Source organism: Acomys minous (assembly GCF_964271855.1).
Source record: "Acomys minous genome assembly, chromosome: 13".
Classification (NCBI taxonomy): Eukaryota; Metazoa; Chordata; class Mammalia; order Rodentia; family Muridae; genus Acomys; species Acomys minous.
In genome coordinates, this window is record NC_140495.1 from 73,317,676 (window position 1) to 73,336,474 (window position 18,799).

Sequence of the window (18,799 nt, forward strand, 5' to 3'; positions counted from 1 at the left end):
GAGAACATAGCTGAACTCGGTGGGCAGTTTAGGTCCAGATTCCCTGGCTGAACGTGTCATGCGGTTTGGGCTCAGAGACTCTAGCTGAGCTTGGCATGTGGTCCTGGCCCTGAGACTCTGGCTGGACTCGGCTAGCAGCCTGGGCCCTGAGTCTCTAGCTGAATTCGGTGACCTTAGTGTGCAGTTAGAGTCGATGGCCCTGGTTGGACTCAGCACTAACTGGACTAAGTGTGTGGATTAGGCCCTGAGACCCACATGGGTCCAGAGACACGAACTGGACTCATTGTGTGTGCAGTTTGGGCCCCGTGACACTAACCTGAAACAATACCGGGAACCACAGACCAGCGGAGCATCAGAGCTCCGGGACCAAGGAAAGCTCGGAGAGACAGGGAGTAGAGTGGCCATCAGACCCCCTCCGCCCGACCTGCTTCGGTCCCTGGAGAGCTCCTGTGCCACAAGGGGACCCAGAAGGCTGGGTATACTTTGGCCTGACCCCGCACACATTCTGAGACCCATGACAAGTACAGGGGAGCTGGGGATCACTGGCTGTGCAAGACCCAAACTACAGGGCTGGCCTCTGCCATCCAGACCAGTGAAGCATCAGAGCCTCTGGCCTAGGGAAACCATGATAAAATGGGTGAATTTATTCTCAGACTCCCTCCATCCAACTCCAGAAGCTACCTGCCAAAAACAGAGATGGCAAGATGATGAAAGGACAGTGTAAAGTCATAGGCAAAAAAAAAAAAAAAAAAAAAAAACCAAAACAGTATGGCATCTCCAGATCCCAGCTATCCTAAAGAAAACAACCCAGAGAACTCAAACACAAGGGAAATACAAGAAAATGACCTCAAATCCTTAGTAATGAGGATGATAATAGAGGAAACAAATAAAATTGTTAATCAATGCAGGAAGACACAGCCAAACAGGTGGAAGGCATAAAAGAAGCCTATAGAGAGGCACTGGGAAAAATTCAGAAAAATACAAACAGCCAGATGAAGGAAATCAATAAAACCGTTCAAGTTCTGAAGGCCTATAAAGAGGCAATGGAAGAAACCCAGGAATATAAAACAATCAGATGAAAGAAATCAATAAAGCAGTTCAAAATCTGAAGATGAAAATGGATTCAATGATTAAAACACAGATAAAAGAAAAATGGAAACGTGAGAGCTCAGAGAGGAAGGTGAGCAACACAGAGGCGAGCCTTTCTAACAGAATCCAATATATGGAGGAACAAATCTCAGGTCTAGAAGATACAATAGTAGACCTTGAAGCAACCAGTAAAGAAAATGCTAAGTCGGGAAAAATCCTGACACAAAAAATCCAAGAAATCAAGGACACCATGAAAAGGAGAAATCTGAGAACAGTAGGTATAGAGGAAAGAGAAGATGCCAGATTCCAAGGCCCAGAAAACATTCTCAACAAAATTACAGAAGAAAACTTCCCCAATCTAAAGAAAGAGATGCCAATAAACATACAAGAGGCCTACAGAACACCAAATAGAATAGACCAGAAAAGAAAAACTTCCTGTCACATAATAATCAAAACAAAATATACAGAACAAAGAAAAAATATTAAAAGCTGCAAGGGAAAAGGGCCAAATAACATTTAATGGCAAACCTATCAGAATTATAACCGACTTCTCAGCAGAGACTATAAAGGCCAGAAGAGCCTGGACAGAGATCCTGCAAACCCTAAGAGAACACAGATGCCAGGCTAGAGTACTTTACCTAGCAAAACTATCAATAACCATCGATGGAGAAAACAAAATATTCCATGAAAAAAAAATTCAAACAGTACCTATCCACAAATCCAGCTTTACAGAAGGTAATAGAAGGAAAACTCTACCCCAAATGGACAAGCTACAACCAAAACTACACAGGAAATAGATAACGACACCATCCCCAAAACACAACCACACAAATGTGCTACTGGAACGAAAATTAAAATTAAGACTTTTAACAGTCACTGGCCATTAATATTTCTTAACATCAATGGTCTCAATTCTCCAATAAAAAGACACAGACTAACAGAATGGATGCATAAATAAGATCCTACATTCTTCTGCATTCAAGAAATACATCTCACTCATAAAAATAGACATTACCTCAGAGTAAAAGGCTGGAAAAAATATTCCAAGCAAATGGTCACAAGAAGCAAGCAAGTGTAGCCATTCTAATATCTAACAAAATAGACGTTCAACCAAAATTAATCAAAAGGGATGAGGAAGGACTCTTCATACTCATCAAAGGTAAAGTCAACCAAGATGACATTACAATTCTGAACATCTATGCTCCCAATACAAGGGCACCCACATTTGTAAAAGATCTATTAACAAAGCTTAAACCACACATCGATTTCCACACAATAATAGTGGGAGACTTCAACATTGTACTCTCAGTGAAGGATAGGTCATTGAAACAGAAACTAACCCGAGAAATAACATCATTAGCCAATGGCATGAATCAAATGGATCGAACAGATCTCTATAGAACTTTTCACCCCCCCAAAAAGGAATATACCTTCTTCTCTGCACCCCATAGACCTTCTCCAAAATTGGTCACATAGTAGGTCACAAAGCAAGCCTCAACAGATACAAATGAATTGAAATAATACCTTGTATCATGTCAGATCACCATGGTCTTAGGCTGCACTTCAACAAAAACAGAAATAACAAAAGCCTACACATACATGAAAACTAAACAACTCTCTGCTTAATGACACCTGGGTCAGGGAAGAAATAAAGAAAGAAATTAAGGACTTCCTGAAATTCAATGAAATGAAGGAACAACATACCCACATTTGGGGATACATTGAAAGCAGTGCTAAGAGGAAAATTTATAGCACTAAGTGCCTTTAAAAAGCAGTTGAAACATCCCACATAAGCAACTTAATGACACAGCTGAAAGCCCTAGGGAACAAAAGAAGCGGAAATATACAAGAAGAGTAGACGTTTGGAAATAATCAAACTCAGGGCTGAAATTAATAAATTAGAAACAAAGAAAACAGTCCAAAGAATCAACAAAACCAAGAGCTGGTTCTTTGAGAAAATCAACAAGATAGACAAACCGTTAGCCAAACTAACTAAAAGGCAGAGAGACAGTATTCAAATCAACAAAACCAGAAATGAAAAGGGAGACATAACAACAGACACTGAAGAAATACAAAGAATCATAAGGTCCTACTTCGAAGGCACATATGCCACAAAAATTGAAAATCTAAGGAAAATGGATGATTTTCTTGATCAATTCCACTTGCCAATATTGAGTGAAGAATAGATAAACAAGCTAAATAGTTCCATTTCCCCTATATAGATAGAAGCAATCATTGATAGTCTCCCAAACAAAACAAAGTCCAGGGCCAGATGGTTTCACTCCAGAATTCTACCAGACCTTCAAGGATGTGCTAATACTGATACTCTTCAAGCTACTCCAAAAGATAGAAATGGATGGAACATTACCGAATTCATTCTATGAGGCCATAGCCACATTGATACCTAAACCTTACAAAGACCCAATAAAGAAAGAGAATTTCAGACCAATTACTCTTAAGAACGTTGATGTAAAAATACTCAATACAATACTTGCAAAATGCGTACAAGAACACATCAAAGATATCATTCACCATGACCAGGTAGGCTTCATTCCAGGCATGCAGGGATGGTTTAATATACAGAAATCCATCAATGTAATCCACCATATAAACAAACTGAAAATAAAAAACCACATGATCATCTCCTTAGATGCAGAGAAAGCATTCAATAAAATCCAACACCCATTCATGTTTAAAGTTTTGGAAAGATCAGGGATACATGGCACATACTTCAACATAATGAAGGCTATTTACAGCAAACCAATAGCCAAAATCCAATTAATGTTGAGATACTCAAGGAAATTTGTCTAAAAGCAGGAACAAGGCAAGGCTGCCCACTCTCTCCATATCTCTTCAATATAGTACTTGAAGTTCTAGCCAGAGCAATAAGACAACCAAAGGAGATCAAGGATATCCAAATGGGAGAGGAGGAAGCCAAATTATCCCTATTTGCAGAAGCTATGATAGTGTACATAAGTGACACCAAAAATTCCACCAGAGAACTCCTACAGCTGATAAACACCTTCAGCAAATTGGCTGGATACAAAATTAACTCAAAAAACTGAGTAGCCTTCCTATATACAAATGACAATCATGCAGAGGAAGAAATTAGGAAAACTACACCCTTCAAAGTTAGCCACAAGCAATAAAAAATGTTTAGGAGTTACTCTAACCAAGCAAGTGAAGGACTTCTTTGAAAAAAAATGAAAAACTCTGAAGAAAGCGATTGAGGATGACAGGGATCAGGAAAATTAACATAGTAAAAATGGCCATCTTACCTAAAGCAATCTACAGATTCAATGCAATCTCTATCAAAATACCTACACAGTTTTTTAAATACATTGAAGGTTCAATTCTCAACTTCATATGGAAAAACAAAAAACCCAGAATAGCTAAAACAATCGTATACAATAAGAGATTCTCTGGAGGAATCTCCATACCTGATCTCAAGCTGTCTATAAAGCAACAGTAATTAAAACAGCATGGTACTGGCACAGCAATAGGCTAGTTGATCAGTGGATTTGAATCAAAGACCCAGATATGAATCACACACATATGGTCACTTGATTTTTGACAAAGAAGCCAAATATAATCAATAGAAAAAGGATAGCATCATCTACAAATGCTGCTGGTCTAATTGGATGTCTACATGTAAAAAAAATGCAATTGGACTCATATTTGTCACCATGCACAAAACCGAAGTGCAAGTGGATCAAAGACCTCAACATAAAACCAGAGACACTAAATCAGTTAGAAGAAAAATTGGGGAAGAGCCTGGAACACATTGGCATAGGAGACAACTTCCTGAACAGAACACCAACAGCCCAAGCCTTAAGGTCAACAATTAATAAATGAGACCTCATGAGGCTGAGAAGCTTCTGTAAGGCAGGAGACATTGGCAACAGAACAAGTGAAAGCCTACAGCCTGGGAAAAGATCTTCACCAACCCTATATCTGACAAAGGTCTAATATCCAAAATAGATAAAGAACTGAAGAAACTAAACACCACCAAACCACATAACCCAGTTGAGAAATGGGCCTCAGAACTAAACAGACAATTCTCAACAGAGGAATATCGAATGGCTGAGAAACACTTAAAGAGGTGTCCAACTTCTTTAGTCATTAGGGAAGTGAAAATCAAAACAACTCTGAGATTCCATCTTATACTCATCAGAATGGCTAAGATAAAAAATTCAAGCAGCACCACATGGTGGCGAGGATGTGGAGAGAGAGGAACACTCTTCATTGCTGGTGGGAATGAAAACTAGTACAAGCACTTTGGAAATCTATCTGGCATTATCTCAGAAAACTAGGAATAAGGCTTCCTCAAGACCCAGCTATTCCACTCCTTGGAATATACCCAGAAGATGCTCCAGCACACAACAAGAACATTTGCTCAACCATGCTCATAGCAGCCTTATTCATAATAGCCAGAACATGAAAACAGCCTAAGTGTCCATCATTAGAAGAATGGATAAAGAAACTGTGGTACATTTACAGTATGCAATACTACTCATCTATTAAAAACAAGGCATTCCCGAAATTTGTGGACTAATGGATTTAAATAGAAATGATCATGAGTGAGTTAATCCAGAAGCAGAAAGAGTCAAATGGTATGTACTCACTTATATCTGGACACTAGCCCAAGGGGCATATCTCATGAAAGTCTTCACTTACCAGGAAAGTGGGACAGAGGGGAGGACATTTTATTGGGACTAGGTGAGAGAAGAATGGAAGAATGGGGAAATAGAAGGATCCAGAAGGTCCTAGAAACCTACAAGAAGAACATTATGATGGGCGGATTTGGGCCCAGGGGTCTGCTCAAACTATGGCACCAGCCAAAAACAATATGTGCAGTAAACTTCGAACCCCTACCCAGATCTAGCCAATGAACAGGACATTCTTCATAGTTGAGTGGAGAGTAGGGTCTGACTTTCACAGGAACTCTGGTGCCCCATATTTGACCACGTCCCCTGGATGGAGAGGCCATGGTGGCACTCAGAGGAAGGATAGCAGGCCACCTAGAAGAGACTTTATACCCTATAAGCATATCCATGGGGAGAAGGTCCCCCTCAGTCACAGTCATAAGGGAAGGGAGTAAGGGGAAAATGGGAGGGAGGGAGGAATGAAAGGATACAAGGGAGGGGATAACAATTTAGGTTTAATATGAATAAATTAATAAAATATATTAAAAAAGAAATGATGGCCACAATTTCTATAAGAAATTAATTCTGTGCCAAGTGATGGTATATCCTGTACAAAATAGGTTAATACTTAGATATGTGTAGTCTTCTAAGACTAAATCATGAAATAAATCAACATCTGTGAAGACCTAATGTTATGGGTCTATATAACTACTATGAAATATATATATATGTATACATATATATCATATGATATATATCATATTATATACAAATATGAAACTAATAAGACTTAATTAGATAAAATAGTTTTTAAATACAATCGTGAAATCTCAAGACCAGATAGCTGTACTGGAGAATTATTGGAACGTTAAAACAAAGACAAACAAACAAAAAAACATCCTAACAGCGATTCTTAAACTCTTCCATGAATCTAAAGTAGATGGAAAGAGCGGTGCCTCAATTTTTTAATAAAAATCCCTAGAGATCCATTATACCATAGGTGGACATCTTTAACTACAGACACCTGAAATATTTGTGATGGAAAATTTTGTTATGTTATTTTTAACAACGAAATTTGATGTTCTGTTATAGAAAAACTGATGGAGGGGCAGCAAAATAGGTAGTACATGCAAAGTGTAGCCCAGCATGATATGAAAAAAATACATCAACTGATTATTGACAGTTACTAAAATTCTCCTAGTCATTTTCTATTTTACAATTAGCATTTATGTAGGTTCAAAGACAAAATTTTTGCTTATTGCGTTAAATAAGGCCCTCAATTTAGATGCACTGAAAACATAATAGATTTTATGTAATATGGTATCAAAGCACTTTATCAGGATAAGATAAATACATTTATTCTTAAAATTAAAATCAAGGACTAAAGAGGTGGCTCAGCAGTTATGATCACTGGATGGTCTACCAGAAGAGCCAGGTTCCATTCAAGCACCCACAGGGTGGCTCACAACAACTGTAACTCCAGTCCCAGTGGATAAAGTGCCCTCTTCTGCCTTCCACAAGTACCATGCACACACATGGCACACAGTCTTGCATGCAGGCAAAACACTCATGCACACACAATAGAACAAAGTAAGTTAATCTTTAGATATAAGTTAAGTTAAGTCAGAAGACAGGTGGCTTGCTTAGCAATTACAAATCAGAAATTCATTGTTTGGAAGTTCCAGACTTGGTGGTGTGGGTGAGGAGAAAGACTTGATTTCAGGCTTGGTTTTCTAACAGATATAGAAATAGAAAATGCTAATGACCTAGGATGTAAATGCTGTTTTAAAAGTCTTGGCTAAATAAAACCTAGAATTTCTATGCATTATGTAAAACTATATTATTTTATATACTTAGTCATGTCAATTTGATACCAAGAATAATTTAAATATCAAATGTCTCTATGATGGTACAAAGAAAGATTGAGAACCTCACAAAATAAAAACGACCTTTGCACACTGAGAATGAAGTAGGGTCCTAAGTCCATAGTCTAGGTCTTGACACTAACGGACAGTCATTCCTGAGGAAGCTGGGTGTTCATGGTCTTCCCTGAATGCCGGGGGTATAATTGATGGTCTTAGGTTTCCTTTTATATTACTAATATTTAGATAATTTTCTTTTCTCATTTGTGTTTAATTCCTTCTCTCAAAGATAATTGTCCATGACTAGTGAAAATGCTGTGTTTGTTTCTTCCTCTTTCTTCTTCTCTTTCTTCTTCTTCTTCTTCTTCTTCTTATTATTATTATTATTATTATTATTATTATTATTATTATTTAATCTTTGGCATTCTATTTATTTCATGTAGCAATTTTTAATGTTTGATTTTATTATCATTTTAAAAAATATTTGTGTTCATGTGTATCTGCATGTGGGTTTGTGCATGTGAGAGAGACCAAAAGAAGGCAACTAGCTGCTTGAGTTTTAGCCAATTTTGAATCCAGTGCTGGGAAATGAAACACCCATCCTTGATGAGTAATATGTGCTCTAACTGCTGAGCCGTCTCCTCAGCCCTTTTCTATACTTTTAGTATTGCAATGTAATTTAATAAAAGTTAATAAGATAATATTAATACAATTTAATAAAATGGAATTTAATGAAAGTTCAGTTAGGCACCTTTTGCTATCTCAACATTAAATGCACTAAAACATGATTTCATTTCTCTATGTCTTAAACACTCTTCCTATACTCAGAAGTAACGTGGGTTCCTTACAAAACCTGGAATCTAGTCAATTAAAAGACTGTGTACAAGTATTTGTGGAATTTGTGGCTTGATGTATGCTTTGATATACTAGTCTCTTTTCTTAGACATAATTTTCATAAGATAATTTCTAGAAGTAGAATTGCTACATCAAGGAAATATATTTCTCAGTTTCTCGACATTGCCAAATTGGCCTCTAAAAATGTAACAGCAAGATATAAACTTTTCACAGCAGTGTTTGAGATAGCCAGCCTGTAGACTTCAGGATGTCTGGATATGGAGTAGCGTTTATGTACAGCTGTGTCACCTTCCTCATTGACCCTGTTGTCCAGGCTAGCCGAGTTACCTTCCTAGGCTCTCCCAGAAAAAAGGCAAAAATGAAAAAAATAAATCTAGGCCTTGTTTATATGAGGGCAGATTGTCACCAGCATGGAAACACACAGTTGCCGATGTATAGGCCTCTCCTTCTAGGACACAAGAATGAGATGTATGCTTTTTAAAAATTTGATTCAGAGCTCAGAGTGGCCTCAAACTTTCAATACTCCTGCCTTTGTTTCTTAAATGGTAGAATTAAAATAGTGTACCACTATACCTAATTATGGTGCCTAACTTTTAGCTGTGATAAGTTTTTTTTCAAAAACCATGAAAGTGGTGTGCAGAGAAGAGCACCTGTGTGATTTAGACTCAAGTAGAGCATACTTCCTTTCCTTGAGGGAACAATTCTAATTTTCTTAATTTTATTTTCTGTTTTGGAAAAATGTATTTATTCATTATGTACATGTGTTTCGGTATATGTATGTATGTGGTGTGTGTGGGTTTGTACATATAGCGGCATCTATGTAGAGGCCAGAAAAAAACTTGCAGCATCAGGTCTTTCCTATTATCATGGTAGTCCTGGGGTTTGAACTGAGGTCATCAGAATTGCTGGTGGGTTAAGCTATCTCACTGGCAGTGGACTTTCTCAATTTTAAAGGGGAAGACATAGCTAAGACATAGAAAAATAAAAATTATAGATGGAAAGATGGTGGATACACATTGGCTCAAGAGAATTAAAAATGACCAAAGTAAAAAGAAAAAGTAACATACAAATTTTAACTGTTCTTATATGAAAAAAATTTTTATTAATGATGTTGATTTGAAATACTATATTTGATCATCTTTCATAGTTTCTAGTTATATTTGAAAATAATTATACCAAAGTACAAAATTCAGAAATCTTAATGCTGATCTTACATTTCTGGAAGAATTTCTCAAAAGTGGAAAAACACCGTGTGTGCTTAGATGATACATTTCAGATATTAAATAAGCAAAAACAAAAAACAAAAAACAAAAAAAAACCTACCCAAAAATCATAAACACTAGTATTTTTGCATTCAAAGATTCTATTAGCAGACATCTCATGCTGATCTTTCTAGTAACTTTACTTCGAGATAATGATCCACACATAGTGTCTGCTACAACCATTTACTATATAACTACAAGTAATGCTCTAAACAATTTTCCTTGACCTCATTGTTAATATTTATGAGAAATAGGAGAATCTGTTCCCATACTGTTTCCATGTGTAATATTCAAACAGAATAATTGGCATACTGATCACTTTCACAATCAATACTTTGTGAAAATCAATACCTTGTGAAAAGAACATCTGAAATCCTTTCTTATAGTTATTTTTAAATATTCATTGCTTATTGTTACCTATAGTCAATCAATTATGCAATAAAACACAATAACTATTTCTATATTTCCCTGTGATTTGTACATGTCATACACTTCTTATTCTTACACAAAGGTTACTAAAGGCTTTGGTGTACAGAAGATATATTTACTTTTTAAAATAAAGTAGAATGTTTGAAGCAGAAAAGAACCTTTAAGATCAATTGTCATATTTTGCATAGTACAACACTGTCTCAAGCTCTACCTAATCCATTTATACCACAGTAGGTTGTGAGAGACGTCTTCCATATGATTTTCTATTCCGTTCAATTAATAACTTTTCATAGACACATTACTGCAGTTATATATCATCAGGAACACAATTTTAAAATTTAAAAAAATTTGAACCACTAAGTAATAGTTTTCTTTCTTTCTTTCTTTCTTTCTTTCTTCCTTCCTTCCGTCCTTCCTTCTTTCTTTTGAAAATGGTATATACTTGACAAATTTCCAATTTTTTTTTCTACATTGATTTCTCAAACTTGGAACAATGTGTCTCCCACTGTACATGTGAGAGTACTTAATTAATTATATTATACACAACAGAGTTAACCATGCAACTCTGTTGGCCTTTCTAGAAAAGAAATAATCAGGTAAAGTGTTCTATGACTTGACGTTAATATTTACTTTGTCCTCCCTGTTGACTTCAATAACAAAGAGTACAAACATTCAAGAAACGGTTCTATTTAAGTTGAGCTCAAGGCAGTTTAAATAAATTACTGAGTGATTAGAGAAATTTTGGAGGCTTTTAAGATGTTCAAGCAAAATTAAAACAAGTCACCTGATAATGTCTAGACAAGTATTCTTCAATTATAAATGTCTCTAAGTGACCTCCCATTGGAAATAAGAATCTAACTTTATCTGGGCAGTTTTGAATCTTGAGAAGCCTCTCTTCTTTTGGCCTTTATAGGCATGCATACACTTTATCTGTAGGTGTGCATATGAAACCACTGGAGAGGTTTAGAATAAACATACTAGTCTCAAATTACGTTCCCAGCAGAGCATTGTCCAATTCTAATCTATACAAATTGAGCATATCTAGGTTGAATCCACAGAAGGGTGCTTGTGGTTGGGAGAGACCAGGGTGACTTATCACCTACATTAATAATAAGCAGAAAGGATGTCATTGAAGAATCCCAACTAATTTCTTCTATCTTATTAGGAGGCCTTTTTTCTTCTGGGTTCAACTCTAATTGTGTTTATTTATTAGACCATTTGTTATGCCTCTGATAAAACTGTGTACAACATTCCCATGCTCTGCTCCCCACTGATTGGAAGGCTTTATTTATGAGAGCATGCGGGAAGAGCTCACAGCAAGTATGGTTCTGTTAAACAAAATAAAACGTTGTCTTAATCCCCCAAATGAAGTGCTGTCAGGAAGTAAGTCATTCTGAGTAATAAGATCACCAGGCAAATAGATGCAAATGATATTCCCTGTGAGATTTAATAAAGTGGGTGAGACAATAGAACACAGGAATGAATATTGGTGGAATTCTTAATCGAAGTTTATTTTTAATATCTGTGAGCAAAGAAATAGATGGATTTCCTCCACAAATAGTCTCCTTTAATTGAAGAGTATTTTTTTTTCTTAATGTAGCTGTAATTGAAATTTTATTTTGGAGCAAACTGAGTTTTTATGCAAATGAAGTAGAAAACCATGATTTCCCAGCTACTGTCCTACTCTAATTTCCTATGATGTCAGTGAAGAGTACAATTAAGTAGAAAGAAAAGGAGAAGTCAGATAAATTTTACAATGACCCATTCTATTAGAGAGTAGTGAGGGTTTTTTTTTTCTTTTCTTTTCTTTCTAATCTTCAGGTAAGTCCTGATTAGTAACAAAAGAGCAGTGGAGCTTTAATCAGACACCAAAATTGTCTTGGGTACTTGTTTTGAGATACACAATATGATAATAACCTATTCATTAAATTGCTCTTTTCTGTTTCATTTAAAAAGCCCTTTGTACTACTAAAGCTAGTTTGAGCATTTCGTAGAATGAGCCATAATCACATTTAAAATAATTTACAAAGATTACAACAGCTTATTCCTTTGTAGCTTACCTCAAAGTGGGCAAAATTAGGTCCAAGTTTTTGTATAGGACTGCTCCAAGAACAAATACAGATGAGTCATCCAATTCTGGGAATAATAAAGTAAAGAGCTGTTAGTAAAACCACACAAAAATATAACAATACAAGACGTTAATCCATTAATCACAAGGTTATTTCAACCCTTGCCCACGCACAAAGATAAAGCCAGATGGAAGAAATTCAAACATTCGCAACCATGCCTTGGTCAGTCAGCCCCACCACCTTGTCTTGCCTGGGCAGGTTTAGACAATACTGTTTGTGGTGGTTTTACATAAGCTTCAATCTTTTCCCTGAGAAGGCTGAGATTAGGTCCTTCCTCACGTCCATTTAAAGGATTTCAATTAAGTTCTGGATCACCAGTCTGAGAATTAAGATCACAATGCCTCTCCTGAAGCTAATATAAGAAGTTACCTGACATTAGCACAAATAATTGTTTTCTTACATGTGATATTTACACCAAAATAATATCTAGAAACAAAAGCTCATTTTAAGGAGAGATTTAAACAACAACAACAACAACAACAACAACAAAAGCAACGAAAGGTGAAATAAAAACAACAATAACAACAAAATTACCTTGAATTGAAAAAGCCATCACATTTCAACATTTAAAGGTAAAGGATTATGTCATGTGCTTTATTCTGGGAGAAAATTGTTTGTAGCAGTAGCGGAACATGACCACACCACGCTGAGGTCACTAGTTTGTGGTTACTTTCCCCCACTTTAATACATCTTCTCCTTAAGTAACTTACAGACCAAGGACAAGTTGTCTACCTTTACAAAATTACTTTACAAACATGTTTGTAAAGGATTTCAATCTTACATGATATATGAAGGATTACACCTTATGGTTTAATAAGTGACCCTGTCAGAAATATTTGTTCACAGCTCATATTATTTCTCATTATTACCTTTGGATGACACAGGAGTAAAAATACTTTTTGGAATGACGACTCGATCTTCTGAATTCCTTGCCCAATCTACCATTCCTTTCCGACCTTTCATTGGGAAGTTGATATCTGTTAGAACAGAGGCGGCAGGAAGCTTCTGAATGCTAGCCACTATTTGAAAAAGAAGGAATACTGTCAGAAATTCTTGCTCGAAATGTCACTGATGTAAACTACATCAAATAACTCTGCGTAGACTCAAAACTAAATTTTAAGGTAAGTTTACATTTAGTAAAGCATATATATATATATATTATTTAGCATTATTCAGCATATAATATATTAGCATTATTTAGCATATAATATATATTATTTAGCATTGTTCTTTAAGGCGGGGGATTTTTTTATTTACCATTAGGTTTCTTCAGCTTTGATTAGGAATAGTCAACAGTGATGTCAGTATCCTGAAGGGACCAATGGGAGTAGCCACACTTTGTGGTCATGCTAGCTCTCCACTGCAACTGTTAGAAGCCCATACTGCACTTTCTATTAAATAGTTTAGTATACTTATCTGGTAGGGTGAAATATTTAAATGCATATTTTGTCTTCAGAATCTGATTTCCTTACATAATTATTAGAATAACGTTGTTATGATTTAGATGGGTCCCGTGAAGTGATGAACAATAGAGCAACCACCAGAATCCCATAGCAATAATGATACCATAACCACAAGGCAACCTCATATACAGAAATATCAGTAACTTTGTAACCCTAATACTTTTTCCCTAAAGTTAAAGCTGCCAGCCACCATTTGAGAGTTAGTAATTGAACCCATGTCTTTTAGCAGAGCAGCAACAGCCAGTAGTCTTGACTGCTGAGGTGTCTACAGCCCCTATAAATACACATTTTATTATCTATTGAAATAAATGTAAATGATACAGTTTGGGAGGTCTATGAAATGGTACTATCTAACTTTATATTACATGTACCCATACTTATAACAATACTCACAATAAAGGTTAAGATGATAACTCCTTAAGCACTTATAGATTATACTCATTTTACAATTAAGAAATATAATTTGTAAAATTTTACCTAGACTCATGCATGTTCTACAGTAATGCTTTAAGTGTCTCATGGAAATGTAAGTGGTAAGATGATGGGAAAACTATAAAAGCTATCACAATAGGATAGCGAAAGTAAAAACCATTAGGCTCTTCATAAGTGGGTTTTCTTCTAAAGGAACTTGTAATTTAAAACCAGAGAGGACGAAATTAAGATTTTAACAATATTAGTTGTATAAATATATTGCTGCACCTCTGGCTTAGTTTCAAATTAAATTGGTTATGTATTATAGCAATGCACCAGTGAAATTATACTTTATGAAAGCTCTTTGTGGCTATTATACACATCCATTATCAGCACAGGATGGAATTTCATTTGGCCTGCAATTTGACATATTAAGCTTAAAAAGGATTTGCTAACTAAATGTTGAAGGAGAAAGAGGCACCGGGTAGGACATAAATTGGTTATGGATGTTAAATGCCTTTTTACCCCCCCTGAATAACAACTGTAATTATTTTAGTTTCTTTTTTTAATTTTTAAAACCAAGATGCTTTTTCTTTCTATAAATAACCGCACTCAATGTGCTCAAGGACACAAAACTTTGGCTGTATGCAGAAAAACAGTTGCTAAATATACATCCTTGATTCTGGAATTATAATGTGTAAAATTACATTCAATGTTTTTGACCCAAACTTCAGTCGCCTTGATTTAGAGACAGTGTCTTCTGATAGTCTGCTCTAAAAGCTGATGAGAAGACAGGAATGCTGCCTTTTCCATACTATTTTCTACTATCATAGAAATTAAACATGAATTAAATGTCTGGGCCCTGAAGTCTAATCATTTATTTAATTATTTAAACACTGACAGGAAACAAAAACAAACACAAAATAGTTTTTAATGGAGGATATTTGTATCTGCTAGAGATCATGTTACACTGGGTAGATGTAAGCTTAACACTGTTATTTATGAATATGTAAGTTCATTTGGTGACACAGGCATTCATTTTCCCTATAAAACTTAGTCTTTCATTAGAAAGACTTTAATGGTTAAGTTATTACTATATAAAATAGATTTCTAGTGGTTAAACTAAGACTATATAGGATAGATTGGACTTAACACAGTATAGAACAAAAGGATATAAAAAGAGGCCAAAGTGACTAATTTGTGCAAAAGTCAAAATTATATAATCTCCTGTATAAACAGTATCTAAACCAAAAAATGACTCATTACGTATTAGGAATGTAATTTACACACATGTGTATATGTTTGTATACATTTAAAATTGAGCTTTTTTGTCTAAATGGTAGCTTATGTTTATATATATGGATATATATATATATATGTGTGTGTATCCAAGCTGAACTAATTATTATGCTCATAACTAGAATTAGTGATAACTATTTCTGGAAGCAATGTATTTAATATGATGAAAATTTCAATACATCCATTATAAAAATGATATTTCAACAGGAGTATGTCATGTTTAGCCTCGGAATTATTAATTTTTAAAGTTAAATTTTTTTTTAAAACACAAAGTGTTTTAAATACCTATTTACACCAAATCTACCAAGGTGAATGTTTAAGGCTGACATTTTGGTTCTTCATGAGCCTCGAATGATTAACAAGAAAACATTCTAGAACACGGCAAAAATAATTCAAGGGTGCCTTTTTTCCTTTTTTAAGTTCTTGTGTATGACATTTGGATCAACCCAGTTCCCTACGCCTTCCCTTCTTCACTGAGTTTAACTGATCCAACCCCTTATATAAATTTGGAATAAGGAAATGGGATGAGTTACTAAGAAGGTAAGACCCAAAAATTAATTTCTTAAACTTCAACTTAGTAAATATGTGAATTTTGCTGATAAAGACAAAAACAGATGCATATTATATTCTGTGTTTCTATAGTAACTGCTAATTAAATCCAGCTATTGTAAGCACGTAGAAGATAAGAAAATGTTCCTTAAAAAACATTCTTTTACAGATTCTGGTGCTTAAATAAAATGAGACAGAATACAGTGTATTTGATAAATAGAAAGATCTTCAAAGCTCTAAGAATTGCCCTAAATCCAGAGTACTGTGTTTTCACTATAAAACTAGATTTGATTCCTCGTGGGGGGAAAAAAAACCAGGTGACTCATCATGGTAAACTTTGGAGTAACGCCATCAGACTGGGTTTAACATCACAATTCTTATTCATCAAATTCTAAAAAGATTCTGATTCCGTGTATATGTTTTCCTCCATTTCTAGTTTTTCTTTACAGTATTACGTTTACTTTTTCCAGATTTTGTATATGTTTTCAAAGTATCTTCATCATATCCACCTCCACCCACTTCCTCTAATTCTTCCCAGTAGCCCCCAACACATCTCCCTGGAAACCTCATGTCTTATTTCTCATTATCCTTCTGTCTAAGGTTGTTGATCATCAGCAACTCAAGGGAATTTTTCTTGTTGAGTCCAAAGTGTATGAGAGATTGTTTTCCCTTCATGATCCTTTTGCTCCATCCTCAGGTCGATCATGAGGTTTTATCTTTTGTCAGTGTGGAAGGCAAAGAGAACAAAGACTCTACGTTACACACCACTGAAGTGAGTCTGTTCCATGAACAAACTGGAGTTAGTACATTTGATATATTATCTGAGTTATAGGCATGAGGAAAGAAAAGATTTGAGAGCAAAGGTATACAGATGGCAGTGGCAAAGGTGAGCAAAGTAGTCAAACCAAGCCTAGTAAAGAACATCTGGTTTTACCTTTGAGCCCCATTTCTTAGTTTCATAGATGTGTTTACAGTTTGTGTGTTGAATTCCCTATCTGTCTCAAAAGTCTCAGTCTGAAAATAATTTTTAGTGTCTGGGGATGTAGTTGTTTGCATAGCAAGTACAAAGCCTTGGATCTAATGCCTAGCAAGACTGAAGCTGGGTAGAGTGGTACCTATTTGTATTCCAGCATTAGGTAGGTGGGATCAGTAAGATCAGAAATTCAATGACAGTCTGAACTACATAGCAAGTTAGACACTAACCTGGGCAACATATGACCCCGATCTCAAGAAAAACAACAGCAGCAGCAACAACAATAACAACAACAAGCACCAAAAATATAAGTAAAGACAAATTCACATTCATTCTACAAACTGTGTGGCTGAGTAAACTGGCTGCCTTAAAATCAGTCCCTTAATATCTTCTGTAACATACTGAGCTATGAGAGAACTAACTGAGTGTCCATCGAAAGCTGAGACTAGTTGATGCGGAACTACACCCAAAGCATAAGCTATTACTCTTGGAGCTAATCTTCATGTAATTATGTTTCAGAAAGCTACTACATGGTAGGTTATGCATCATAGTAAAGTATCTTAACTTTTCCTACAACATTATTTTTGCTTTTCTTTGAGTGACCCCAGGCAAGAGATTATGTCTTGAGTGTTTTATGTTAAGTGGATTCATACACCCAAAGGCAGAAACTGCACTGAAAATAAGCAGAGCTCAAATTGGAATGCTGAAATGTATCATCCAGAGAGCCAAATAGGAGTGCTGTGCAACTCTATCTTGTTCATTTTACCCTTAACTTTTCTTTCTCCATTTCCTTTTCTTCCATTCTTTCTCCCTCTTCTTCTCTTTTCTGGCATGAACTTTCCAATTTTGATTTTAGGAGATATAGAAGATAATAATGGGTAAAACGTACTACTTCAATAGAGTAAGAGCATCATGAATGACACATTCAGTATTCCCATCGCAGCTAAGACCACAGACAGTGAGCAGCCCTTCAGAAGCATCATCCTAAGTGCTCAATGCAGTGAGTCCCATTCTGGACCACTCAGTGTGAATGATCAGAAGAACCAGGCAGGCAAGGGAGCTTGGGAGCCACAAAGAAATGTGCAAAGGAACACAGACATTGTTTCTAGGTTCTCTTAAAAACTGCCCTTTCCCTTGTTTCTTTTTGTTGACAGTTCAAACATACTGGAAGTTCATATCATTTTTCACGTTCCTTCGGAAGAAACAACGGACAAGCTGGGTCTTCATGCGTCAATATTAGAAAGTTGTCCAATGATCAAAATGGAATTACTAGTGGAAAATATCAGTCAAGACTGTTAAGCGGTCATCTGCATAGTTTCTCTCAGAAGAGTCCAGGGCAGAGGAAAATGATGCTTTGTTTGGGCATGCTGGCATATACTTAATTGATTTTGTTACTATATTCATATGAAACAGACTACTGAGTGGCACATCTGAGCCCATTCTGAGGACTTAGCAGCTAAAAAGCTTGTGGTTTGGATTTATATAGCAATGTTGAATCCTTAGTAAATCAGTGAGAGTATCTAGGAACAAAAGGATGGCTCTTTTTCTAGCACTTATTGGACAATTGTTAGGCGTCTGGCACTTTCTCTTCATCCCTTAATTCATCCAACAAGTATTTTGTCAAACATCTCTTTTGTGCAAGACATTGTTTCTAACATGACATTGAGCCAGAAAGCCTAGACATGATATCTCATTTAACATTCACATCACCCCAGGAGGCATGATTATTGTCAGTATTTTTACTGCTATTATCAGAGCCTTCATATTTACAAAGGAGGACTCGCATTCTGTTTAAGCTACTTCAACAAGGTTATAAGTAGTATCATGGGGAT

The 18,799-nt window shown here is 35.8% G+C and overlaps 1 protein-coding gene across 2 annotated transcripts in view; it reads right to left on the reverse strand.

Annotated features, from left to right (window-relative positions):
• Window positions 1-18,799, reverse strand: part of ADGRB3 (adhesion G protein-coupled receptor B3) — a 708,182-nt gene that overhangs the window by 340,670 nt on the left and 348,713 nt on the right. For both annotated transcript variants that reach the window (XM_084755178.1, XM_084755177.1), the window contains exons 13-14: window positions 13,142-13,291; window positions 12,204-12,279 (exon numbers count right to left, since the gene is read on the reverse strand). In XM_084755178.1, coding sequence (XP_084611304.1) covers window positions 12,204-12,279; window positions 13,142-13,291 — 226 coding nt within the window. The remainder of the gene's footprint in view (window positions 1-12,203; window positions 12,280-13,141; window positions 13,292-18,799) is intronic.